Raw genomic sequence first — 25,043 nt, 5'->3', positions numbered from 1 at the left:
GGCCGGGCCGGGCCGCTCCGTGCGCTCCGCTCGGCTCCGCTCCGCTCCGGCGGGACGGCGGGGCCATGGCCACGCTGCGCCGGGACGGCCGGGTCACCGCCCTGCAGCGCCTGGGCTGCGCGGGGCTGGCGGGCGCGCTGAGCCTCAGCCTGACGGCGCCGCTGGAGCTGCTGACGGTGCTGGCGCAGGTGGGCACCTGGCACTGCCGGCGGGGGCTGCGCCACGCCGGGCGCAGCCTGTGCCGCGCCGAGGGCGTGCGGGCCCTCTGGAAGGGGAACCTCACGGCCTGCCTGCGCCTGTGCCCCTACAGCGCCCTGCAGCTCGCCGCCTCCCGCCGGTAAGCGACCGGCCCGCGCGGGGCTCGGGGCTCCGGGGCTGCGCTCCGCGCCGGCTTCGGAACGGGGGGGAGCGGATGGAGAGTGCCGGGCTCAGTCTAATCTCTGTCTGTGCCGGGTGTGCGCCCCTTCTCCCCAAAACCGCGGAGCCTTGCTTGTAATTTTATTTACCTAATTTGTTCAACGCCTAGCGATTGTTAGGGCTTGGTGATATGCCAGCAATTGTATATCGAATCACAGATATTCTTCACATGATGAAGGGTCGGTAGTCTGTTAAAATTCTTTTGCTCTGGTTCATTTAGAAATGAAGTTACAGTGCAACCTTAGGTGTGGCTGTCACATCTGTTCTTTACAACCAGTTTGTCTAATTAATTTATACACTCTCAAGTATTTATGTTGTCTGTATCAAAGAAAATAACAAAATCACAAGTCAGATATTTTTACCCTGTCATGCAGGAGTTGTTAAGCCAATTTGATCGGTTGTGACGTTGATACGTGACATTGTTTAAGACCTTGTTTTTGATCTATCATGCAGGAGTTGTTAAGCCAATTTGATCGGTTGTGACGTTGATACATGACATTGTTTGTTTTAAGAGCTTGTTTTTGACAATACACAGATATTAAACTAAGGTAAGTGCTGGAAGGACTGCAGCAGGATGAACAGGGAGCAGTGCTGATGGAGCTCTGCCAACCCTGCTGTTTCCTGGGATTCCCTTCTGCTGCCAGTATCTCTCAGCCTTTGCAGGGAGGCTGTTTGCACACACCAGAATGTTTTGCCGCTCTGGGGGCTGGGCTTCGTTCTTTTTTTTTTCTTTTTTTTTTTTATTGCAGTCAGCTGTTCATGATAACACATGACATTTCCACCAGCTGGGTGCTGAGCTGCTCTGTTCCGGGCAGCAGCACAGCCCTGCTGGTGCTGCCAACCTGCTGGGTTTGTCACTCATCTGTCCCAGCACGTCATCTGCCCATGACTGCCTGCGCCCTTCAGGAGACCACAAATGAAGTGACCCTAAAACTGAGCAGCTTTTTTTGTGCCATAATAGACACAGTGGTCAAACAAAGAGTGAGATAATGTGAGTGGGAAGGTACAAACAGTAATTTAAATGTAAAGTTCACAGAAAAAGCACCAACATACAACAGTTGATTTTGAGCAAAATAACTTAATTGTTTGTTCAGCTTGAAACAGTGTATTCCTTTTGCAAGGCTAAAGTTTGTGTCTGGTTTGTACAGGGTGTTCTGAATTATGGGTAGGCTACCAGGAAATTAAATACAAGGTGCCTATGCTTAGTCCTTGATACACTCACTGTTTGGGGGTTTTGGAAAGTCTTTTCTACTTTCTGGGAGAATGGTGTATGTAAAGGCAAGAAACACAGAAAGAGAAATGTTACAGGGCAGCTTAGGTAAACAGTCCCAGGAGGAGCAGGACTGAGCACAGTCAGCACCCCGGGGATGGTGACTCCACTCTCCCTCAGCAATTTCTCTGCACAGATTCTTGTCTTTCCATGGCAGTTTTAAATGTTATCAGGTAGTGCCTAGAGACACCCCATGCATTTGTCCACACACAGGAAAATTAGGCTGCGTGGTTTAGGAACCGCATAAGACACACAGGAAAAAATGGTTTATGCCCTTTTGCTTCTGCTTGGCTGGGCTTTCTGCCCTGGGCACTCCCAGGGCTTGAGACAAGTAGATGCAGGAATTTGTCATGCAGTAGAAAATGCACATTCAAATGAAAAAACATTGAGCGAGCAGTGACTTGTAAATATTTGCACATTATTTTGTTCCACACCATGCAAGTTAAATGTAGATGTGCTCTTTAGATGTTTTAGTTAATGCTACCAAAATAGAATAATACATTTCTTTATCTCCAGCTAAAACTCTGGTGTTTTTACTTGCTTCTTGCTCCCTCCAGGACATTACTCCCTGATGCAGGAGTTTCCTGTCATAGAAAAGTCCTTCAGTGCACCACAGATGTATGACTTGTGTGTAGCTGTTAAACTGTGCTTCAGTTTCAAATTTTCAAATTGACACTTAAATTCTTGAGCATAATAGTGCCTGGGCAGAAGTCTTCTCTTGAGGCGTGTCCCTGGGAACCTTCCTGTCCCAACATAAGTAGCAGATCAAAGTTCAGTAGCTCTCAGAAGGCCTGTGATGTCATTGTCTACTTATTTCCTCTTACGTGATAACCTTAACTGACAGGTTGGACCAACGCCTTTAACTGATGATCAGATAATTTCTTGCAGATGTGTTTTGAATCATGGCAAGTTTCATCCTGTATATGGAAATACAAAAGAAAGATTTTCATCCTGTAGATGGGTGCTTGTGTGGTGTTATGTATAATAAGATCTTGGATGAATCACATGCTAAAATTTCAATTCCTGCTGCTGAAGTGGCTTGTGGACAGAAGAACATTTGCATCAAGAATCATCTGCCCTAATTATTTATGTGTTTTCTTCATGTTGTCATTAATAGTACTTCTTTTCTGTGTTTGCTTTAGTCTTGTCACCCTTTTCACGGACGAGCTGGGCCATATTTCCCACTGGAGAGCCATCATGGCAGGAAGCCTGGCTGGCATGGTTGCCACCACCGTGACGTACCCCAGCGATGTGATCAAAACACGGCTCATCGTGCAGAACCGCCTGGAACCATCTTACCAGGGAATTGTTCACGCTTTCTACAAGATCTACCATCAGGAGGGGCTCCGTGCGCTCTACCATGGTGTGTCACCAGCAATATTAGGTAAAACAGCTCTGGGTGAAAGCACCTCGCTGCCTGGCTTTTGTTGCAGCTGTGAAGTGTGTTCACTTGCTCACTTGATTTCAAAAGCAAATAGGAATGTTTTCTTGTAGAGGATGTGGAGATTTGCAAGGCACTGCAATACTGATAACCTTTGCTGCAGCTTTATTACTTCAAATTAGGACCAAGTGTGTAGTGTTTTATGTATGGTTAAATGTTCAGCAAAATACTCTCTTCCTTCTTTTATAGATGATCTAATTGTGCTTGGATGCAAAATTTTCACCATTAAACTCTTCATACACATTTATACACATACACAGAATGCTTGTAATTCCTGTCAAGTGTGAGAGTGTCTCCTGAGCTGTTCAGTGAAACCAGTGTGAAGTGTAGTGTATAGTAAGTGTGAAAAATTAAGATTAATTATATTCTCTCTTTACTTGAAATTAAATTTTAATTATCTATTTACTCTGCATAGCCTTTAGAAATACCATTTACCTGAGTCCACTTTCTTGCAATTTGACATTATAAAATGCATAACAACAATAATAATAAATGTATAATCCCACTATAAAACTGATGAGAGCATGAAACAAGCAAAAGAGGCCAGAAGTATCCCTCATCAGCCTGACTGAAGACATAGCTCTGTTTACCTCTCTGTCACAAGAGAGAACCTGGAGAAACACCTGACCTGTCATGAGACTATAGCAGTTAATAATTCTGACAATGTGCACATTTTAATAGGTAAATGTGTGTCCCTGTCAGCATATCTAGATGGTACAATATGGGTGTTTGGTGGTAAACCAGGGACTAAAGAATAAAGTTCTTCAAAATCTGGATTGGGTTTGTGGAATGTGAGGTGTGAATTGGCAGCAGCTCCTCCCATCTTTCTAGTTATGTGACGGGCAGCTCTTGTCTCTGAGTGTACAGTGTGTTGATTTAATCCTGTCTGGTTTGCTTTCTAGGTGCTGTTCCATTTTCTGCAGGCTCATTCTTTGTTTACATCAGTCTGGACACAATCTGGCAAGAACCCATAGTTCGTTTCACTCCTCTTCAGAACTTTGTAAATGGCTGTGTAGCAGCTGCTGTGGCACAGACACTTTCTTTCCCCTTTGAGACTGTCAAGAGGAAGATGCAGGTACAGAACATTCTTTGTCACAGGTGCTTGGTACAAGAGCTTGGGACAAGACTAGCTAGGTGATCATGGGTGCCACTTTATTTCCCTTACCAGTAGGCTACAGAGACTTTGGTTTTGTTGGGTCTTTTGCTTGTTAGTGGGTTTTTGTTTGTTTGTTGTTTTGTTTTTAAACTCTGGAAATCATTGCTACAAATGGGCTGTTATACCTTTAATGTGAGTTCAAGTGCTGTCATGGGATATGTGTATGCTCTCAGACTCCATCTCTGTAGCTTTATTTCTTTCCTTTTTCATAGCAGTTCCATCAAATTCTCAAAATTCAGAATTGGCAAACCTTCAATGAATACAGGCTGAAAGCTTGCCAGCTGAAGAAATTCAGTTCCCTTGGTGGTAGTCAGGATGAATGAGATCCATGTGGTTTTCAGGGCCTATGTGTCTTCCATTTACACCTCACCACAAAACAAACTTGTTCAGTATTAAGTCTGAAGGATCATTATCCTTGTTCTTATTTCTGACTTCTCTGGTTAACAAGTGACTTTCCAGCTGCAGGTGCTGCTGTTTTCCTGGAGCATCAGCAAAAGGAGAGTTACTATAGCTTTCTGATCCTTTTTCCAGGAATTTAGCAATACTGATCTAAAAAAGACCCAAACCCCACAAAACAACCACTATCCCACAGCTTCCATCTCACTGATAATTCACTTGTTGATGTTGACTTTTCATTAGAACTTCATCAGTAGAGAGACAGTGAATAGCTTTCATCATATGGTCATTCTCTGGCAGGGGCATATGAGTTTGGGTTTTCAGCCTAGTTCCTGGGAATGCAAATTTATGGGAAGCTTTTGTGATCTTATTAGAAAAACAGTCACTAATTGTGGCAGCCTTATATAGGTCCTTGCCCCCTTCATCAAGTGGTAGCCTGGTTGGCAAGTCACAAGGTAGCAAAAGGGCAGTGAAACTGTGCATTTCCCTCTCCTGCTCCCCAGTTCCCCTTTTCAGGGTGCAGGTGCTGTGTCACAGGAGCCTCCACTGCCCTCTCTCCATCTTGTAGCAGAGAACCTCAGCAGGAGGAGTAAGGGGCATTTATCAGACCAGGTAACGTAGCTGATGTGTCCAGAAGTCAAGGTTTAAACTGAGCACTTTCATCAGGTGTTTCATAAAATATTTCAGAAAAATTCTGAGCATGAAAACGTGATTGTTTTTTCCAGCTGTACCAGTGGATCTAAGAAAAGCAAATACTCCTTACAAGCCTTCTTTTACTTTATATCCTTAGGCTCACAGCAATACTGTTGCCCTGAAGAATAAAAGAAAATAAAGGCATTTACTGTGCTGTTTCCCTTTTAATATTTTCTGTCAATGCAGCAGTTGCTTGAACACTGAGCTTTTGTGATCAGTTCAGAAGTAGTTCTGGCTGTAACTGGTGTGACGTGTTGTGTCAGGCTGTGTCGTGACAGGCATGTGAAGAAGTGGGACAGGCCCATGTTTTATTTTCCTGCCACTAGGCCGTGCTCTTCCACCGAGGGGAGGCTTAATTATCTGGTCAGCACTTCAGGCAATACAGGAACTGGATTTATTGCCTAAATATGTAGGACTTGGAGAGGCTAAAAATACTTTGCATGAAAACAAAAGGCTCATCAACAGAGAGGGTTCCTTCCTCATAAGTGCATTGCAACACTGAATAGTGAATCTCTGAGCTTAGAGAAACACCTCCTGTTCAGTGATTATTCTGAAGGCATGGGAGAAGACAAAGATATTTCAAAAGAGCAAGCTCCCTAGGTGTGAAATCCTGTAATTTGGTGGGTGCTGGAAATTGCTTAATTCAGTTGTCCGGAAAATAGACCTGTTGAAAATTGCAACCCACGTTGAAACCAGCAAAGCACTTGAATTCCTGCAAGGTTATCCAAGAAGTTTGGGTTTTCCAGTTAACACCAGGGTATGGCCCAGCTTTGCAGAGATCAGCTCTGCTTTGTGCTTGCTGGTCTGTGCAGTTTGTAGGGTGCTGGACAGAAGAGAGAAATGCCTAGTACAGCACCTAGTACAGGAAAAGTATCATGAAAAGGGATGGACTTAGAAAGGAGAGAATAAAGAAAAGGAAAAGAACTTCTAGACATTTCAGAGTTCTGTAGAAAATGGGGTAGTGGATACTTCTGATTAGTTTTTTTCTCACACATCTTATTCTGAGCAGCCTCTGTTTAGTGATTCAGCTTTCTGGCTGATAGGAAGAGGGGGCTAGCAAAGCCTTCAGCTACCTCTGAGCCCTGTGTGTGCTCTGCAGTGCACATGGAGAAGTGCTGGGCTTTTTTTGAAGCAGTGAATGCTGGGTTTGTGGGGTATGAAGAAGAACCCAGCACACTGTGGAAGTCAGTATCAGATTCCTTTTCCCTCCCTTTTGTCCCACCAGTCTGACAGATAGAGGGATTATATTGCTTAAATAAGATTTTTCCAGTGAAGCTGCTGGTGATAGGGAGCCAGGGAGTTGTAAGACAATCTCAGGAACTTCAAAAACTGAGAAACTAGGACAGAAGGTTGTCTCCATTGATTCTGGGGTAGAGTACAAGCGTGAGACCAAGACATCCCATTAAGATCTTTACCTGATGTGCTAGGCAGTCTTAGAAGAGTTAGCTCCATTCATCTCATCTGGACAGTGCTTGAATTGTTTGCATAGACTAGGAAATGAATTCTGCCATGGGAGAATTCATAAGGATAAGGTGCTATTTTTGATCTCCATTGTAATAATTTTGCTTCCTCCTTTCTTACTTTACATATCTGAATCCTACACTTCTGACGTTGGCTGCCTCTGTCACTGACAGCTGTGGGAGTAGGAGCTGACTGTCAGCTCCTACTTCCTCAGCTCTTCTGAGGAAGAATTGTGTTTTGGTGATGCTTTATGATGTCAGATTTGTTCTGTAACCATGGCTTCTTCCACCTTTGCTGTTAGAATTAGCTTTATCAAGTTTTTTGGTTTTGTTTTTTTTTTAAAGATGCTGTGTTTGCTATATATACTTGAATGTTTTTCTTAAAATAAATGTTAATTAATATGAGTGAGTCCTACTGAATATTTGAGTCCTCTATATTGTGCTTATCCTAATCTTATTCCTTTGTCTTCCCTTTTTCACTTTGCTCCTGATTGGCATGTTAGAGAATTCAGAGGTACTGTATGCATGTTTCAGCATGGAAATATGGCTTTTGTTGTGCATCTGTAGAAGGGGATTAATGAAAGAGAGGGTTATGTTCTATAGTAAGTGTTTTCCTGACTTACTTTTATGATGTTTCACTTTCTGAACAAAATCTTACTGATCTTTATATCATTCTGACTATTATTCTTGGCTTTCACTCCTTACCTCACAATATAGTGTTCTTTGTTAAATCCAGTTTCTAAGCCATGTTCAAGTACTGCCCTTTTTACCTTGCATACAAGACTTGCATACAAGAACACTTTTTTCTTTTTCAGTTTTTTTTTTCTGCCTTTAGCAGGGAAATATTACTTTGAATGAGTCTGGGTCTAAGTAAAATCCCTTCTTTCCTTTTTTGCTATATCTGAATACTTTGAGCTATGTGCAATTTTTATTGGTTCATTGATGTTATTACAAAGATATTTTATACCACTTTCTGAAGTTGTTGCAGAATGCTGCTCTGATGCTTAGGGAAGTATTTGGTCTGGCAAATGGTTGACACAATGCCTGAAAAAAGCTATGGAGCATAATATAGGCTTTGCCTTCTGTAACAGCCTAGATCAGCTTTTATGAATCTGAACAAATCTTGGAAGCATGTATCTTAGATCCCCAGACTTCCACAGGAGAAAAGCTTGAGGACTGACTGTCTGTTAAGTGGAACACTGAACAGTGTTAGTAGGAAAACTGGATAAGAGGAAGAAATTGTAGATCAAGAATTGGAAGCAGCACTGGGCTGTTTTAGCTGTGAGGTCTGCCTTGACTCTGAACCTGTCCATCCAAGAAGCTGTGGTGTGATAATTATGCAATACCTTCAGGTAGGTTAGCTTTGCACTGCAGCACAGTGGTGTGCTGAAGAAAAGCAGAACACGTTGCACCTGTTTGGATTGCAGGAAGTCTGAGGGATGCCAGAATGCAATTCTCTCCAAATGATCTCCCCAGCCACTAAAATGGCCACCATGCCCCCAAACTGAGATATGGTAGTGCCATCTGATCATGTGTGCCAGCCTCTTACAGTGCCTCAGCTTTGTCATCGGTGTGGTGTGAGTGAGAGCACTTTAATCTGCTTTGGGACAGATCAGATGGGTTAACTCAGCTCACCTTTTTAAACTCCACAAGCTCACCCAGCAGAGAGGACCTGGCACAGGCTGGGTTTGCTGCTGCTCACACACAGCTGTTGCAGACATAACCTGAATGCAGTAATGGCTCTGGAGGTACAGCTATTACTGCTGCCCCCAACGTGGGTACTTCTGCATCAGTTATGCAGGACAGGCTTGTATCCATTTGTCTGTGCTTAGAGTGATGTATCTGTGACATGTGAGGTGACTAATTATGGAAGACACTCCATTAACAGGAGCTAAAACTTGATCAAGGCTCTCTTGTTGGCCACAACAACCCCCTGCAGTGCTACAGGTGCTCAGGGGACAGTGGCTGCACAGTGCCCAGGCACAAAGGGACCTGGGGGGCCTGGTCAACTGGACATGAGCCAGCAGTGTGCCCAGGTGGCCAAGAAGGCTAATGGCATCCTGGCCAGGATCAGGAACAGTGTGGCCAGCAGGAGCAGGAGGTCATCCTGCCCCTGTACTCAGCACTGGTGAGGCCACACCTCGAGTGCTGTGTCCAGTTCTGGGCCCTCCGTTTGGGGAGGACTCTGAGATCCCCTAACACATGCTGAGGTGGGCAATGAGGCTGGTGAGGGGCTTGGAACACAAGCCCTGTGAGGAACAGCTGAGGGAGCTGGGGTTGTTAAGCCTGGGAAAAAGGAGACTCAGAGGTGACCTGATCACTCTGCAGCTCCCTGAAAGGTGGCTGTAGTCAGGTGGGGGTTGGTCTCTTTTGCAGGCAACAAATGACAGAACGAGAGGACACAGTCTTATGACTGAGTTAAACTTTCCCCACGCCATGGGAAATTTAGGTTAGATGTCAGAAAAAAATTCTTCACTGAAAGAGTGACTGGGCAATGGAATCATCTGCCCAGGGAGGTGGTGGAGTCACCGTCCCTGGACATATTTAAAAAAAAACTGGATGTGGCACTTGGTGCCATGGTTTAGTTGATGAGGAGGTGTTAGATCATAGGTTGGGCTGGATGATCCCAAAAGGTCTCTTCCAACCTAGTTCATTCTGTGATTCTCTTATAGGTGATTTATTTTGATTTTGTGTAAATCCTTAATTTTATCCACATAAGGCAAATGAAAGTATGACCTGTGAAAAGCCCCAGTCCTGTTAAAAATTCAAAATTCTCAGTTCCTAGATAAGCAGCAGGAGATGCAGGAGCTGGCATTGCCATCCACTGTGTGAAGTGTGGGACCAAGCCAGTCTGCCTAGGGGTTTGCACCATTAAATAAATCAGTGTTACTGTGCATGAAAATGATGCACCCCTTTGAAGGGCTTGAGCTGAACCATCATGAGGCATTTGGTCAGAGCTGCTCATGCAAGGGGTTTGCACTGCCTTGAGGAAAAAGACTTCTATATTCTGTATAAATACTTTTTCACACAGCAGGTGTTAAAGCAGAGGAAGCTTAGGCTCAGCAGCAAAGGAGGAATTCTGCAACAAACTGTGAAGCCTCAGGGTACACAGGCCTGGTGATAGATATCTAAAGCAAAGAGTCAAGCTTTTGACCAAGCATGAAGCTGTTTGCTCACTTGGTGCCATTCTTCCCAGAAAGACATGATTTGTTCCCAGTTCAGGTTACAGAGGAAGGGACAAGGTGTTCCTGGAGTGCAGAACACTGCAGGTCAGCTGTGCTGTGCTGCTCTGAACTGATACCCTGCTAGCTTGCCATGGTCTACCTTCCTCTGTGCCTGAATACCTCTGGGTGGACTTTAACCAGGGGTCAGCCAGCATTACCAAACCACTGACAGGGAATGACTGCTGAGTAAGGCTGACCTTTAGGAGGAGGAATTGATTAAGCCCAAGAGGATGCCTTTTTTCCCAACACATTAACATGTATTTACGCTTTAATTTTTTTTCATTGTAGTGGAATGTAACACTCTTTCAAGCATCCAGTCTTCACTTGAGTGAAATTTCTGTTGACTGGAGTGGTATTAACTTGAATGAAAACTGCAATCCTTGACCTTCAGTTTCCTTTGAACTACAGCTGCACTTGCCTGTTGCCTGTGCCCTTATTAACCCAGACTGCAAAGATTTCTTTTTTTAGCTCAGATTAAGAGTGTGAACTCTTGAGCTGTGTGTAAATTGTCTTCCTGTACTTTTTTTTTTTTTAAGCGATCAGAAATGTAGGACAGCAGAATCTGTTGAAAATATGTAAATAACAAGCAGTTTTCCTCTATCCACCATCAGGGTAGCATACCACTGATGACAGCTATTCATTGTTAGTTATCTTCCATACTCTGTGCCAAGATTAATGCCTACTCAAAAAATAAATAGTAAATATTTGTGTCAACAAACTTTATGAGCAGGGAAAATGGGGGGAAGTACATGGATTAAATACATGAATTCATAGTCTCTGATACATGTGAATACAAATAATTGCAAACCAAAATGTCCCAAAAAGCAAGTGAAAAGTTTCTGTCTGCACAGGAGAGGGGCTGAGGGAGATAATTGAAAAGGTCTGTGAGATTGGTTCCCAAAATGGGATTATGTTATTGGGGCAGTCACCTCTTAATGCAGACAATGGGAGAGACAGTGTCTGAAGAAAGAGTCTTCAGGTAACAATTACCTGTAACAATTAACCTGCAGTCATGACACTGCACCCTTTTTTAAATGTTTTGTTTCTTTTAAAAGAATATTGTGTGCAGGTAGTTGGGCATGTTTTTGTACATGTCTCTCTTGGGTTTAGAGTGCTGCAGCAGAACAGTGAATACTTCTGTGGATGTGTTACAGTGGCATAATCAACTTGGTGGGCTCTGAATGTAAAAATATTGTGTTTGTGAGAGAGCGGGTGGAGACAATTCTGCATTTGATGTGCTTTAATCATTTAGAGAGCCCACAGCCCATCAGAGGTAAAAAGACAAGCAACTTAGCCCTGCTACTATGAGTACCACCTTGGCTCTGTTACCAGCACAGGCAGCTGGATCCCAGCCTCCTGCAGTCTGAGACAGCTGCAGCTGGGAGGAAGGAAGTCTTCAGAAGAAACAGGTCTCCATGCAGCAGCCCATGGTGTCCAGGGGTGTCAAAAGCAAGGAATTCCAGCTGCTTTGAGGTGCATGAAATTCTCTGTCATAAACCTCACCTTTTGGGGATGAGATTAGCTGTTTGATTTGTATGTCATGGTAGGTTTCTGCAAAGGAGGTAGAAAAACCAGTTTGGTCTGTTTTGGTCTGTTTTGTTCCTTCCATTTTCTGGCTCTGGTGCCATAGGGTGGTTGTGAGGGTTGAGCTGTGGTGAACATGCTTAGATGAAGAACACCAAAACCCACAGCTACTCTTTTTCATGAACAACAGTGCCAAATGAAACACATTTGCAGGATTATGCTTTTATTAATGCATTTTAACCCATAGGGTGGTTGTGAGGGTTGAGCTGTGGTGAACATGCTTAGATGAAGAACACCAAAACCCACAGCTACTCTTTTTCATGAAAAACAGTTGCCAAATGAAACACATTTGCAGGATTATTCCTTTAATTAACGCATTTTAACTTCATTTAGCTATGTTCCAAAATACTGAAATTTTAACTACAACACTGATACAGTTTTTAGTTTTCCTCTTGCAGTAGGTGATTCTGAGATTCTGTGGACGATTGTTATTTAATTACTGTGTGTAGGGTCCTAGAAGCATACAGCTCCTGTTCAGCAGAAAGGCTGGCAACACATACTTTACTTCACAGACTGAAATCTTAGAAAAGCTCTGTCTATGGGAAATGGTACTATAAATAATTTCAGTAAATCTCTTAAAAGGTCAGTGTCTGTGGGCAGATTGGAAATCTAGGGGCTTGACTTACCTGTTCCTTTTAAACTGCCTTCTGGAGGTGTCTACTGTGTTACTGAAACCTGCACTGTGCTTGGCACCTCTTTTGGTGTTGCAGGCAAGAGTACTGTAATCGAACCTTTGGTCTGTGCCTTTGCGGTGTGAACAGTAATGAAGGGGATTAAGTCAAACTCCTGCAGTTAAATTCTGGCAGGCCATGCCCTGCCTACCACAAAGGGACTGAAAAAGGAAGGGAATCACATGTTAATAGCATTCTTGTGTTCTTGAAACATTTCAGAAACCTGTCTTTCTTTACTGTTTGGCTGCTTATAACTTCATTTACAAAAAAAAACTAAAAAAACAACAACAAAAAAAACACCAAAAACAAAAACAAAAAACAACCTTGTGGAACCTGTCTGGCAGTTGAGAAAGAAAAACAGGGCTTTGAATCCAGTTCTCCTCTGACTGCTGTTGCATTTTTAGGGATACTTTAATCATTTTAGTTTTCTTCTAAGCATTGCTGGTGCTAAGATCACCATTCTTATGGAACTGGTTTCTGATGTCTCAGTTTGAGCACTCAGCATCTTCTACAGTACAGACATGAAAGTCTGTGCAGAAGTTTTTTACCTGTTACCTGCCATAAGAGGTATTTCACATTCATTTCAATCAGGCAGAAAAAAAATGAGAAAAAAATTATGATCTGTGGGTTTTTTTTAGAAAGAAGACATGCCCTTAGTGTGGGGGATTATCAGGGATTTTTTTTCAGCCTTTAAATTTTAACAGTAGACTTGCCCATAACAATTTGATTAGCAATTTCTCTTATATACGTAGAGTGTGAGTTTTGATCTGTTTGCCTTTGCAGCATCTCAGTTGCCAAGTACTTGAAATGCTATAGCTAAGGCACCTAGAAAAACTCATCACCACTTGTCAGTTGATGAGGCTTGTCATAGGCTTAGCAGCTCTGAGAAGCTACAGGCTAGTCTAGAGAAGGAGTGAAAAATCACTGCACAGTGTGGTGCTTCAGATCAATGTGTGGATCATGATACACATATTCATCCATCAATTTACTGTACAAGCCCCATTTTTATCCAACTTCTACCTTAGGATGATCAGTTTGCAAGGCATCAATCTGTGTCCTGGGCCCCTGACACCAAAGTGTCACCTGCCATGTGTTTGAGTGAAACCCTGATTTGTCAATGCAAAATAAATCCATGGCTGCATGTGCACAGATGGATGAGGATGGGATTATTGAAGGTCAGGTTATCCTGTCTGTGCTAACGCAGTAGGAGATTAATGAAGAAAGGATTTAGCTGTTAAAAATGACCAACTACACTTCCTCCATGTGAACAGACACTGCACTGCAGTTGGAAGTTCAGCTGCCAGCCAGCAGGATTCTCCCCAGCTAACTTCAGCTGGTCCTTATCATGTGAACACATTGATGTGGGAGCATGGGCACCAACTGCTCACCTGCAGCCCTTGGTGGAACCAAACAGCCTGGCTGAAATCTCCATCCTTCCATTTCTGCTGGGCTGCTGCTCCTCAGCCTGTGGTACAGCTCATGTTGGTCACAGCAGTGAGACACAGCCTCAGCAGCCAGAGACAAGCCAGGTGGTTTGAGCAGAGCTACAGGAAGGCAGTGTGGCTCCAACCTTCCCTCTCATTGTGTTCCACTGCCAGGAGTGTGAAATATCTCTGCCTGGACCTGAGCAGCTGGCATGGGGCTCATGGGATAAGTAGCTCTGGTTCAGATGGTTTGTCCTCAAAAGGGTGGGATTTATTTCTAGTAGTGACATGGTACAAAAGGGGGCACTGTGTGAAATTGCTGTTCACTTTCATACCTATCAAAGAGTGAGTTCTTTCCCTTTTTAATTTCTATTTTAATGCAAATTAGATCATTCTGGGAGGAATCCAGATCTGTCTGTTGAAACCTGGTGTTGACTGTTCCTTATATACAAGGATGGAGAAAATAATTAATTACTTTGTTTTTCTCTGCTTGTTCTGAATCCCTGTGGGTGTCTCTTGACAGGCCCAGAGTCCTTGGCTTCCCCACTATGGAGGAGTTGATGTCCATTTTACTGGCATGGCTGACTGCTTCCGGCAAACTGTGAAGAACAAAGGTGTGCTTGGACTGTGGAGTGGCCTCACACCCAGTCTGCTCAAGGTGAGGTTTTGCTTTCACCCCAGTCCAATACTGTCCTGAAGGAGTCAAGCCAGTTTTGGGCAGCTGGGATAGAAAGCTTATGACATACCTTTGTACTTAGTAGCTCCTAGATGACAGAATCAGTGACAAGACAGACACGTTATAAACCAGCCTTGGAACTTGGTTTGGTTGCATTTCCCCAAATCCAAGCTTGGCTTCTAGATGTCACCACTTGAAAGTTCATTGCAACATCTCCTAACACACAAGGTGTGGAGTGGATGGGGGATTGCAAGCAATCCACTTAGGACAGCTAAACAAGTTCTCCTTCTGAGCTGAGCTTCAGTCATTTGACATGTTGCAGTGAGCTGTAAAAAAAGCCTGCTTGTATAAGCCACTTGCCCAGAAGTCCAAAGCAGTGCTTTCAGCCAGCTATTTAATGCATGTGGATCAGTTACTGCAGCCTTTGCTGAGTTGAAAGCATGAAATAAAGCATGGTAGGTTAAACAGAAGGTAATTTAATTTACATAAATACGTTTTATAGTGCTGTGATGAGGATTACCTACATAGAGTACTACAGGTCAGCTAATGAGTGCTAATTGAGTGACAGTAGGATTGATTGTGACTGCCTTACCGTGGCTGATACAAAGCCAGGGGCCCTGGAGCTGCTGGTTCTGCGTGGGGCCAAAGAAGAAAATTGTGGAGTCACTCCAGTGTATGTAGAATAAATTCCACATTTCCTGCCAGGATTTGCTGGGATTGCTTAGGATGTGCTTGGGTATTTGACAAGTTCTGGTAATCTATTGGGTAGCACAGATTTTCTTCCTCACAATATTGCTATAATTAGTTATGTAACAACAATAAACTCCTACTTTTGGCACACTGCAGCTGCCAGCATAGCTTGAGATGAGACTCTGATTTCATATAAATGAGGACAAGGTCTATTATTAGATCAGATCTGAAGTCCTAGAAGTTCCCTCTTTTTAAAACATCTAAGCTATGGATGCTGCTAGTGAGTTTAATTTTTTTTTTTCTTATATTGCTTTTTTATCAGATTGTGCCATACTTCGGTGTTATGTTTAGCACCTTTGAATTCTGCAAGCGGGTTTGTCTCTACAGAAATGGTTATATTGAATCTCCTTTAAATTACAAGCTAACACCTGGGGTTGACCAGAGCTTACACCCACAAGAACTGAGAGAATTAAAGCTCCTCCGAAGGGAAAGCCTTGAGCCCAGGAAATCAGCACTTGAAAACTGACATCAGTGTCCACTGCAGATACACAAATACCTTTGCAAGAAAGACATGCTGAGCTACAGGTACTGACATTTCAGTGGACTGCGTGGTTCTTGTAGTGAGACACCTGTGACAGGAAAGAATAAATCTGTATTGTATTTGCTGAGTGGGTATTAAGTATATGTCTGGCAAGCACATACTGAGGAGGAAAGATGCAACTAGTTTGAAAACTCTATACTACTGAACTTGAAATGGCATTATTTTAGGTGCTTTTTAAAACTGAATAGCCATATGAGATTAAACCAGGTGCAGAAAGGCAAGAGAATAGAGATGAGAGTATAGATTGTCTCCAAAAGCATTAAGAAAATGGTTTTTCTTAAAGCAATCTGAGATACCAAGTCAGCCAGAAATAATAAGACAGAATAAAATACATGCAACATGCAAGAATTTCTACTGAAATCTCCAGGTTTTTAGTGATACTGTGTGGATGTAGCATTCTACAGAGTCAGAATTAGTCTTAGTTCAGTCACACTCCCAAATCCACTGCTTAGTTTTTGAGATGTACTTGAGAATAATATTTTTGTCTGAATCTCCAGCACAAAGATGAATGTATGCTGCTGCAACTGTGCTTTTAATAAGACAGAACTGTAATGTGCAAAATGGACTGTAATACACTGGAATGACAATCTTGCAAACTTAAGTGCATACTCAAAAATATTCCTCCCTTTCTCGTGCATTGTTACTGCATGTATGTGAGTTACTTCACACTCTGAAAAACAATTTTCCTGAAGTACTCTAACTGAAATGTTTCCTGGAAAATGCAGTTCTTAAATGTGTTAGATATTTCAGAGCCACAAAGTCTGTCATGTTGTTTAGGTACTTTTAAAGCTCTATTTTTTTATTAGACCACTTTTTAGTTCCAGTGCACAGACCTAAGGCTACTATGCTGCTCTGAACTTGCAGAGAGAATAGCACCATGCACCCCACCTGTGACTGACCCTCTGTATCTGTGTGCTCCAGGGGCTGCAGACAGGTCCTGTAGGAAGGACCCTCTGCAAGAGCACCAGGTTACTGCCACTGCCACAGATGGGCCTCTTGGCAGCTTTTGGACAACAAAAATCATCTCGTGTTACACCTGAGGAACTGTGGTGTTGCTCCAGTTCCTTTGCAGAAGTTCAGCTATGGAACAGCCCCACCCCAGTGCCTTCTGATAGAAAACCCAAAGGCCATGTCCATGTGGGAAGCTGGCAGTGCCCCTGGCAGCGTGGGAGTCACAGCAGCTCACAGAGGTGTGTGCACTGGCTCCAGCCTGAGCTGCAGCAGCCTGGGCTTGGCACAGCATTTGCTGCTCTACACAGCTCCTCAGCTGTGTTCTTGCGCTGTTTATAACCCCTGATGGGTGAAAATAAGTAAATCTCAGAAACTGCTTGGTTAGAACATGTCACAGCAGGATGAGGCATTGGCAAATCCATGCAGGAACAGTCTGTAACTGAGGAGAGAAACTTGCAGAAAGATTTGGGATAACTGCCTTGCACCTAGAACTAATTGTTGATGTATCTTACAGCTGAAGTCTTGCAGTATTTCTCTTAATGGACTTGCTCTGTTCTGCTGCAGTGGTGCTTCATACTGACTTTTTTTCTCAGCAAAGAAATGCAGGCATAGAAAGCAAAAAATTAAAGATGGTAGAGAGCAGATCTGGTGCTCAGGCATCACACTGAGGCTGTAAGTGCTTTTGACTCTAACCAACCTGCCTAGTGATCATGTTTCTTTCTCTGTGCCTCTGTTTTCCCATGGGCACAGTACAGGTAATAATACTGAGACTTACTGGGCATGTATGGATGTGGAGATGTGAATTGTAAGCATGTTGGGGAGGAAAGGATTTCTTGCCTTGTCCAAGCATACCTGTATGTTTTTTACTAATACTGTATTTCTAAATAGATTTTAAATATTGAATGGGTACCTATGAATGTCTGATCAACTGTTCAAACCTTGTAAGAGTCAAGTGAGTCAAAATGCTCTCTTAACTTGTTTCTGATGTGCTACTACCACCTTTTATCATAGTGCACTCCTATGACCTATCAAGCACTATCCTTTTATCAACCAAGCCTGTCCTTTGCAATCACAATTACACATGATAAATCCCCGAAAGGCAGCACTAAAATATTTCAGATGTCCCTGAAAGAAAGCCCTTCATCAGTGGATCATTAACATGTACAATGGCGTATGACCATGAAGAATAAGTCAGTAGCAAGGCTAAACTCTTGGACAGGTGAAGTTCTGCTGGAGGGACGTTTGGATGCCGCTGTGCGCTGGGGGTGGGTTCCTGCTGGGCTGTGCTGGGCATCGCAGCTGGGCTGTGCTGGGCATCTGAGCATCGCAGCTGGGCTGTGCTGGGCATCGCAGCTGGGCTGGGCGCTGCGGCGGCACGGGGACTCCGGGCACAGTCACTGCTGTGCAGGGTCACCGCGTCCCCTGGGTCTGCGAGCGGGGCTCGGCTGCGGCTGAGACACGGGGCTGAACGGTGGCGGGGCAGCCTCCGAGCCCGCCCGTGCAGCGTGCTCTGCTGTGCCCGGCTGTCGCCGTGGCTCTGGGGTGGCGCGGAGGGGCCGCGGGCCCTCCCGGGGTAGCGACGGGCGGTGTGACCGGGCCGGGCCGCGTACGTGTGCTGCCCGCCGTGCGGGTGCAGTCCTCCATTCCGCGGTCCCTGTCCCTCTGTGCCCCATCCCAGGCTGCCCTGTCCCGGTGTTCCCCATCCCGGGCTGTCCTGTCCCGCTCTCCCCATCCCGGGCTGTCCTGTCCCGGTGTTCCCCATCCCGGGCTGTCCTGTCCCGGTGTTCCCCATCCCGGGCTGCCCTGTCCCGCTGTTCCCCATCCCGGGCTGTCCTGTCCCGCTGTTCCCCGTGCCGCGCTCCCCGTCCCTCACCGCGGCCATGTGCCCCCCACCAGTTCCAACGGCGGCCCCGTCCCCCCTGCGGAGGCCACGCCCCCCTCGGCAGCCAATGGGCGGGCGGGCCGTGCGCCCCGCCCACGCTCGCGCCCCGGCCCCTATATTAACGGCCATTGCGGCGCCCCCTCAGCGCCGCCTCCCGCCTCCTTCGCCCGGCATCGCCTCCCGCTCGCGCCGCTCCCGCCATGACCGATGCGGCCGTGTCCTTCGCCAAGGATTTCCTTGCCGGCGGGGTGGCGGCCGCCATCTCCAAGACCGCCGTCGCGCCCATCGAGAGGGTCAAGCTGCTGCTGCAGGTGAGCGCCGGCGGCCGGGGCCGTCGCAAGGTCGCCGCAAGGAGAGGGGGGGCGGCGGCGGAGGGCCGGGGGCTCGCGGGGAGCGGCGCTGACGGCGGCGTCTCGGCCCCTGCAGGTGCAGCACGCCAGCAAGCAGATCTCCGCCGACAAGCAGTACAAGGGCATCATCGACTGCGTGGTGCGCATCCCGCGGGAGCAGGGCATCCTCTCGTTTTGGCGCGGCAACCTGGCCAATGTGATCCGCTACTTCCCCACCCAGGCCCTCAACTTCGCTTTCAAGGATAAGTACAAGGAGATCTTCCTGGGCGGCGTGGACAAGCGAACCCAGTTCTGGCGGTACTTCGCCGGGAACCTGGCATCCGGGGGCGCCGCCGGCGCGACCTCCCTGTGCTTCGTGTACCCCCTTGACTTTGCCCGAACCCGCCTGGCAGCGGATGTGGGTAAAGCCGGGGCCGACCGCGAGTTCAGTGGGCTCGGTGACTGCCTGGTCAAAATCTTCCGCTCAGATGGCCTCCGGGGCCTGTACCAGGGCTTCAGCGTCTCTGTGCAGGGCATCATCATCTACAGAGCCGCCTACTTCGGCATCTACGACACCGCCAAGGGTAGGTTGACCCAAACGGCACAAAAACGGAGATGCTGGGCCGCGGCAGGCCTGGAGTGCATTTCCATAGTGCTGGTGGCTTACCTGCCGTTCTCATCAAAGCCTCTCTCCTGCAGGCATGCTTCCAGACCCAAAGAACACCCACATTGTTGTCAGCTGGATGATCGCTCAGAGCGTCACTGCTGTGGCTGGTTTGGTGTCCTACCCTTTTGACACGGTTCGTCGGCGCATGATGATGCAGTCTGGCCGGAAAGGAGGTGAGTTCCCTCCTCGCTGTGTGAGAGTTACTGGGCATCCCTGAATCAATGGCTGGTGGTGGAGCTGAAGTGAAGGCAGAGTGGCTTGGCTTTCATCAGCCTGTGTAGATATCCTCATCTCTTGTAAGCAGGGGTGTAGGAGGGGCTGCAGAAGGGGCACTGTGGGGTTGGCCTGTGCAGCACACCTGTAAGGTGGCATGCACAAGTCAGGTATATGTCAGTATGTAGGAGCAGCAGAACTTGCACTTGGATGTTTCAAGCCAGTGTCTCTGGGACAAGAAAAGACAGCCTCTGTAGCAGGCACAGCCTGGCCAACTGTGCGGTTGCTGTTGGGTTTGGAAGTGTTGCTGTCAAAGCAAGGAGTTGCTGCCTTCTGCTTGAACTGGTCCTTCCAGTGTCTCCCAGAGACAATGCAGCAGCAGCAGCACCATCTCTCCTGGCCAGTCTCTGATGTGCTAGTGCTGGAGAAAGCCAGCCAGGAAATGGGATGCACTTGAGATTGTAAAGCTAGTAGATGCATGAGGCTGTTTGACTTGGATGTTGGGGGTTGTGGGCATCCAGTTCCTAAAGCTGTCTGTCTCCTGCAGCTGACATAATGTACTCTGGCACTCTTGACTGCTGGCGGAAGATTGCCCGGGATGAGGGCTCCAAGGCCTTTTTCAAAGGTGCATGGTCAAACGTACTCCGAGGAATGGGCGGTGCTTTTGTCTTAGTCCTGTATGATGAAATCAAGAAGTATACATAAGTTGTTTCCTGTTGTGAACTGGCATGTTGTTCTATGTAGTCTATGACTGTTCATGGACTTGTTTGAAAACCATCTAGTTACTAAACAGTGGCAGCTGGTGTTTGTACAGGTTGGCATGGGGCAGGGGTGGCTGCTTGCCCTGTCCTTATCAAACTATTTCCCCTGATGGGACTCATGATGGTTTCTATTTCAGTCACTCTTGCTTAAAAAGTACAGAGAAATAAAAATCTGAAACCAATTTTCCTCATCTCATGTTTGTTCTTGCAGCAGTCGAAGTATGAGGGGGTTGGGAGTCTCAGCAGTTGTAGAGGAGGAGGAAGATGAACCACCTCCAACCTGCAAGCCTTAGTGCCTGCTGAGTACTGGTAAACACAGTGCAGGCTGCCAAGGAAGCTAGGTAGTGTTTCCTCCCCAGGGGAAGCCAGTGGTGTAGGCTGCCTGGTTTCTGCCTGGGATCTGGAGTGGTGAGGGGATGCTCTCCTGGTCTGCCCTTCAGATCAGTGAGTCTCTTCACTTCCCCCATGCCTTTGGTCTTTCTGGCTGCCCAGGCCTGCTCAAAGCAGTTGATTTCAATCACTGAAACCAATCTCAGGCACTGCCCAAGGCAGCTAAACAAGACCTTGTGTTGCAAAGGGCGAGAGTTGTTTTTAATGCTGGAATCTAAGCAGAGCAGCCAGGCATGAGAGCACAGCACCTTCCTGCTGCAGCTGGTGCTGGCTTGCCAGGGTCCCTGTGAGTGGGCACGGGCCTTCCTCATGGGAGACAGTCTTGTGCCTCAGAGCTGAGCCAGCTGTCCTTGCTGATGATTTTCAGCTGCCCTTGGGCTGCAGTAGTGTGAGATCCCCCACTGCCTGCTGTGGAGGTGAAATGGGCTGTAAAGGTGAGATTGAAGCAATGCCACAAGCAGTGGGCAGTGCTGGGGCACAGGCAGCAGCTTGGCAGGGGCCCTCTCCTGTTGTACAAGTGCCAGCTTATTAAGTAAGGGCTCTCAGCCTCCTGCTGCTAAGCTCTCCTGGATTTCAAGGGCTGTTCTGAAATGCTGTTGGTTGCTGAGCATGGGGCATCCTTCCCTGTCCTTTCCTCCACAGAGGTTGCATGGCCAGGCTGTTGGCACAATAAGGTAAGTGCATCATTTATTCCTGCACACAGTGATGGGTGACTGAGGCACTGAGCTGGGCTGTGTGCCAGGCTGCAAAGGAGCTGAGCTGGGGCATCCCTAAGTCCTTAAGACTTAGACTTAATGCTCTGGACTTGGGGTGCAGGGCTGAACTGAGTGAAATTGGTTTTAGCTACCTGCCCTATTGACTGCTTTGGGGATTCAGGAAACAAGAATGTGTTTCACAGCTCTTTTTAGCTCTGGCAGGTGTGAGATGCAGGGCAGAGCCCACAAGAGGTTTTCCTGCACTCCCCTGTTGAGTACTGCAGCCTGGTAGTTTTAAAACTTCTGGGGTTTTAACTGCCCCCCTGCTGGCAGCTCCCTGGGAGCAGCTTGATCTGGGGACCAGGCCGGGGGGTTCAGCTGCTGCTGTTGCCTCCCACAGGAGCACACTGTACAGGGATTAAGGGCTTTGTTCTTGTGGGGAAACTGAGGCATGAGAAAAGGACTTAGGCCAGCCAGTGGCAAGGCAGCAAGCTGAGTGCAGTCCCTCCAACACAGCATTTTGTCCACTGGGCTGTGCTGCCCCAAGAATGGCATGGATGGGGGTGGGTTTTCCTTTTAAGTGTGGTTCTCCCGTTGGAAGGGCTGAACATCACACATGGTGATTTCCTCCACAGGAGCTGTGTCCAGCCTGGTGCATCAGCTCCTTTGCTGGTGAGCAGGGATGGGTGAGTGCCTGTAGTGCTGCTTTTGTCTCAGCAGCCATAAATCCAGGCTTAGGAGGTGTTGACAGCACAGCTGCGTGGGGGATCGTGTGACATGTGGCAGTGCCTGGGGCAGGTGGTGATTGCTGTGGGATGGTTGGAATGCTCCGTGTGCACCAGCCTGCCCCAGCTGGGCTGTGCCTGGCTCTGTGCTGGGTATTGCAGTGGAGAGCATCCCACCCCGAGGACTTGACTTGTAGAAGACCAGAGTGCCAGCTCATCCACTCCACTGTCCCCTTCAGCAATCATTGGGTGACTCCAGGCTGTATCTCTGGGCTTTGGCTGGAGACAGGAGTGCCCCTGCCTCTGTGTCCTTGTCACCCTTGGCAGGCATTGCCCCAGCATCTTTCATGTGCTGCCTGCATGACTGGCAGGGTCTGGGCAGAGGGGCAGGGGAAGGGGCAATGCTTTGGCATGCAGGGTAACATCAATTGTTCCCAGTGGGGATTGTTCTGCCACTGCCCAGCCACACAAGTGGCCCCATCAGCTGCCCAAGGCACGTGCATGGTGGGCCTGGCTGTGGGGCCAGAGCTATGCCCACACACCTGCAAGGACACAGCCCCACTTCTGCACACCCTGGAGCCACACCGAGCTGCTGGGGGTGGTGATTTTGGGAAGAAGGAGTCCTCAGGACCTGCCAAGACCCCACACCAAGACTGGCAGCATCAGGGGCTCTGGGAGGTGTCATCCCACCAGTGGTTTGCTGGTTGCTGCTTTCTGATCCTGCTGGGATTGACAGGAGTTGCAGCCCTGGCTGCTGGCATGGGGATGGAGATTTTCTGGCTGACAACAAAGAGATTGGCCACTTGTGCCTTGAAATCTGTCCAAATCCCCAGTGTGCTGTGGCCAGCTAGGGTCATAAGGATTCCTCAGCAGGGAGTTACAAGGCTTCCATTCCATCCTTGGAGCCCAGCCCTGGATCCTTTTAAACAAGCCCATAATTTTGTACTTTTAAAATGCCTGGATGTGGCAAAGCCCTATGGCCTCTTTAGGACAGCACCAGCAAAAGCTGAGACTATGATTCAGACTGATCAGTTAGTGCTGCTCCCAAGCTGATCACTTTGTCATACACATTATGTGTATTTATCAATGTGCATTTATCAATGCAACAACTCAGAGCAAGCCAGCTGCACTGAGTAAAATAGCACCAACATGGAGCACCAGGAGAGCTGCAAGGGTTGACCAGAAACTTCCCCTCCCTCCATGCTGCTCCCCAGGCACCGCTGTGATTAACTCAGAGGAGGTTGGATTCACTGTTACCACTTCTCGAGTGTTTACAAATTGTGTGGAGGTTTTGCACAGGTTATGGGGAGCCAGGCACCGTTGCTACACCCAGAGCTGTTCTGACTTGCTAAATCAGACTAGGGTTTTGTGAAGGTGCTTGGAAACTGGTCTGAACTAAGTAATGAACTACAGTAAGGTAAGTGTCCATGTGTGCCATTACTTTTGAAACAGATTCCCTCCTTCACTTTTATTTCACATTTTGTGATACCTCTGCAGATAGACAACTTCTTACATACAATATGGTGCTCAGTTAAACAAATTACCATTTGCCTGTATCTACAGATTTATAAAAACAAATGTTGACTTTTACACGTCTGACTGTAAAGTGAAATCTGACTTTTCTTTGGTCTGAACTCTGCTACAGATTGCCCATTTGCTACCAGGGTATGGGAAACCCTGCAGGACAGCTGCTTTTATCTATTTTAACAGGACATGTCATCAATAGTTTGAACTTGGTGACCCTGCTTCCTGCTGCTACAGCCAGCTAATGTATTTTAATTAATTTAGATCTAGAAATGAAGAACCCAATTTGATTTACACTGTTGTGAATGCTCCAGTTGAAGTAAGAAATACATAATAATGTATTGGATCAGATTCTCTGTGTTGGAGTTGTTTCAGCCATGGCCTGCATAACTAGAGTATATCAAAAGCAACTCAGAAGATACAAGGCACTCCCCTTTCTGACTGGGTCCATGCATGAGTCCTGAGCCAAACTAGGCAGATTCCAATGATGGGAAGGACAAACATTGATTGAACGTGGACTGGCCTTCCAGAAGCCTGTGCTGTGCTGTCACAAGGCTCCAGGAGGCAGCTGAGGAAGTTGGTAACAGCTACTTTGGACAACTTGTGTTGAGCTGGGACACTCGCCAGATTTTCTTTGTGCCTCACCAAACTGCAAAGATGCTCCTATCCCCACCTGGCAGCCCCTTCACAGCCTGTCCTCAGCTTTTGTCACTGCCAGCCTTAACCCTGGCAATAAATCCCATCATTCCCAGGTCAGCTTGTTGTTCTGGTGTCACCTGAAGCAAGACCACACTTCATCCTTGGACAACTGGAGACTCAGCATCTGCATCCCAGCACATCTCACATGGATCAAAACCTATCTTCAGATGTCAAAGTCTTTTACTCTTGCTTGGGAAAAAAGTCTGAATTTTTATAGAGATCCCCCAGGCTTGGATCACTCCCAGAGGAGCCCTGAGGCCCTCGCCTGGCTGGACTGTGCTACCACAGGGGGTCAGGGGTTTGTGTACCCACACATCTCCTGCCCTCCCCAGTACTGCACACCAGCACAGGCTCTTCTGGGAATAGGCTGGGATGAGCAGGGAACAAGACAGCACTGCTGAGTTAACCTGAACACCTGCTTACCAACCTGGCATTAAATTGTCCCAGGACCTACCAACCCATCTCTGCTGGCTCTGGGCAGAGTTCACTCCCTCTTTTACTCCT

The 25,043-nt window shown here is 46.8% G+C and overlaps 3 protein-coding genes across 3 annotated transcripts in view; 2 read left to right on the top strand and 1 right to left on the bottom strand.

Moving 5' to 3' along the window:
• SLC25A43 (solute carrier family 25 member 43) overlaps window positions 1-17,571 on the top strand; it is a 17,596-nt gene extending 25 nt beyond the window's left edge. Inside the window, exons 1-5 of the mRNA XM_039717257.1 lie at window positions 1-337; window positions 2,830-3,071; window positions 4,031-4,203; window positions 14,260-14,394; window positions 15,425-17,571. The exon at window positions 1-337 is cut by the window's left edge and continues 25 nt beyond it. Of these exons, the coding sequence (XP_039573191.1) occupies window positions 66-337; window positions 2,830-3,071; window positions 4,031-4,203; window positions 14,260-14,394; window positions 15,425-15,628 (1,026 nt within the window). The 5' untranslated portion in view covers window positions 1-65 and the 3' untranslated portion in view covers window positions 15,629-17,571. The remainder of the gene's footprint in view (window positions 338-2,829; window positions 3,072-4,030; window positions 4,204-14,259; window positions 14,395-15,424) is intronic.
• Window positions 17,572-17,857: 286 nt separating this feature from the next.
• On the bottom strand, window positions 17,858-18,698 carry LOC120506117 (myosin heavy chain IB-like). The gene is made up of 2 exons (XM_039717268.1): window positions 17,976-18,698; window positions 17,858-17,944 (listed from the first exon to the last, which is right to left on the bottom strand). The coding sequence occupies exons 1-2, from the start codon at window positions 18,663-18,665 to the stop codon at window positions 17,858-17,860; spliced, it is 777 nt and encodes a 258-aa protein (XP_039573202.1). The 5' UTR covers window positions 18,666-18,698.
• Window positions 18,663-20,688, top strand: SLC25A5 (solute carrier family 25 member 5). Its single transcript, XM_039717259.1, has 4 exons — window positions 18,663-18,847; window positions 18,963-19,449; window positions 19,565-19,705; window positions 20,293-20,688. The coding sequence occupies exons 1-4, from the start codon at window positions 18,737-18,739 to the stop codon at window positions 20,448-20,450; spliced, it is 897 nt and encodes a 298-aa protein (XP_039573193.1). The 5' UTR covers window positions 18,663-18,736; the 3' UTR covers window positions 20,451-20,688.
• Window positions 20,689-25,043: the final 4,355 nt, after the last annotated feature.

This window comes from Passer montanus, unplaced genomic scaffold, assembly GCF_014805655.1.
Source record: "Passer montanus isolate IOZ18808 unplaced genomic scaffold, ASM1480565v1 scaffold38, whole genome shotgun sequence".
NCBI classification, from domain to species: domain Eukaryota; kingdom Metazoa; phylum Chordata; class Aves; order Passeriformes; family Passeridae; genus Passer; species Passer montanus.
The sequence above is the reverse complement of the archived record's forward strand: the minus strand, read 5'-3'. Positions and strand labels throughout refer to the sequence as shown.

Bases quoted from the DNA above. Each gene is read 5' to 3' on its own strand.
- SLC25A5 (XM_039717259.1), top strand. From the start codon at position 18,737: ATGACCGATGCGGCCGTGTCCTTCGCCAAGGATTTCCTTGCCGGCGGG. The intron at 19,450-19,564 runs GTAGGTTGACCC...TCTCTCCTGCAG, and splicing joins CATCTACGACACCGCCAAGG to GCATGCTTCCAGACCCAAAG. The intron at 19,706-20,292 runs GTGAGTTCCCTC...TGTCTCCTGCAG, and splicing joins GCAGTCTGGCCGGAAAGGAG to CTGACATAATGTACTCTGGC.
- LOC120506117 (XM_039717268.1), bottom strand. From the start codon at position 18,665: ATGGCCGTTAATATAGGGGCCGGGGCGCGAGCGTGGGCGGGGCGCACG. The intron at 17,945-17,975 runs TCAGATGCCCAG...CAGCTGCGATGC, and splicing joins GCACAGCCCAGCTGCGATGC to CCAGCACAGCCCAGCAGGAA.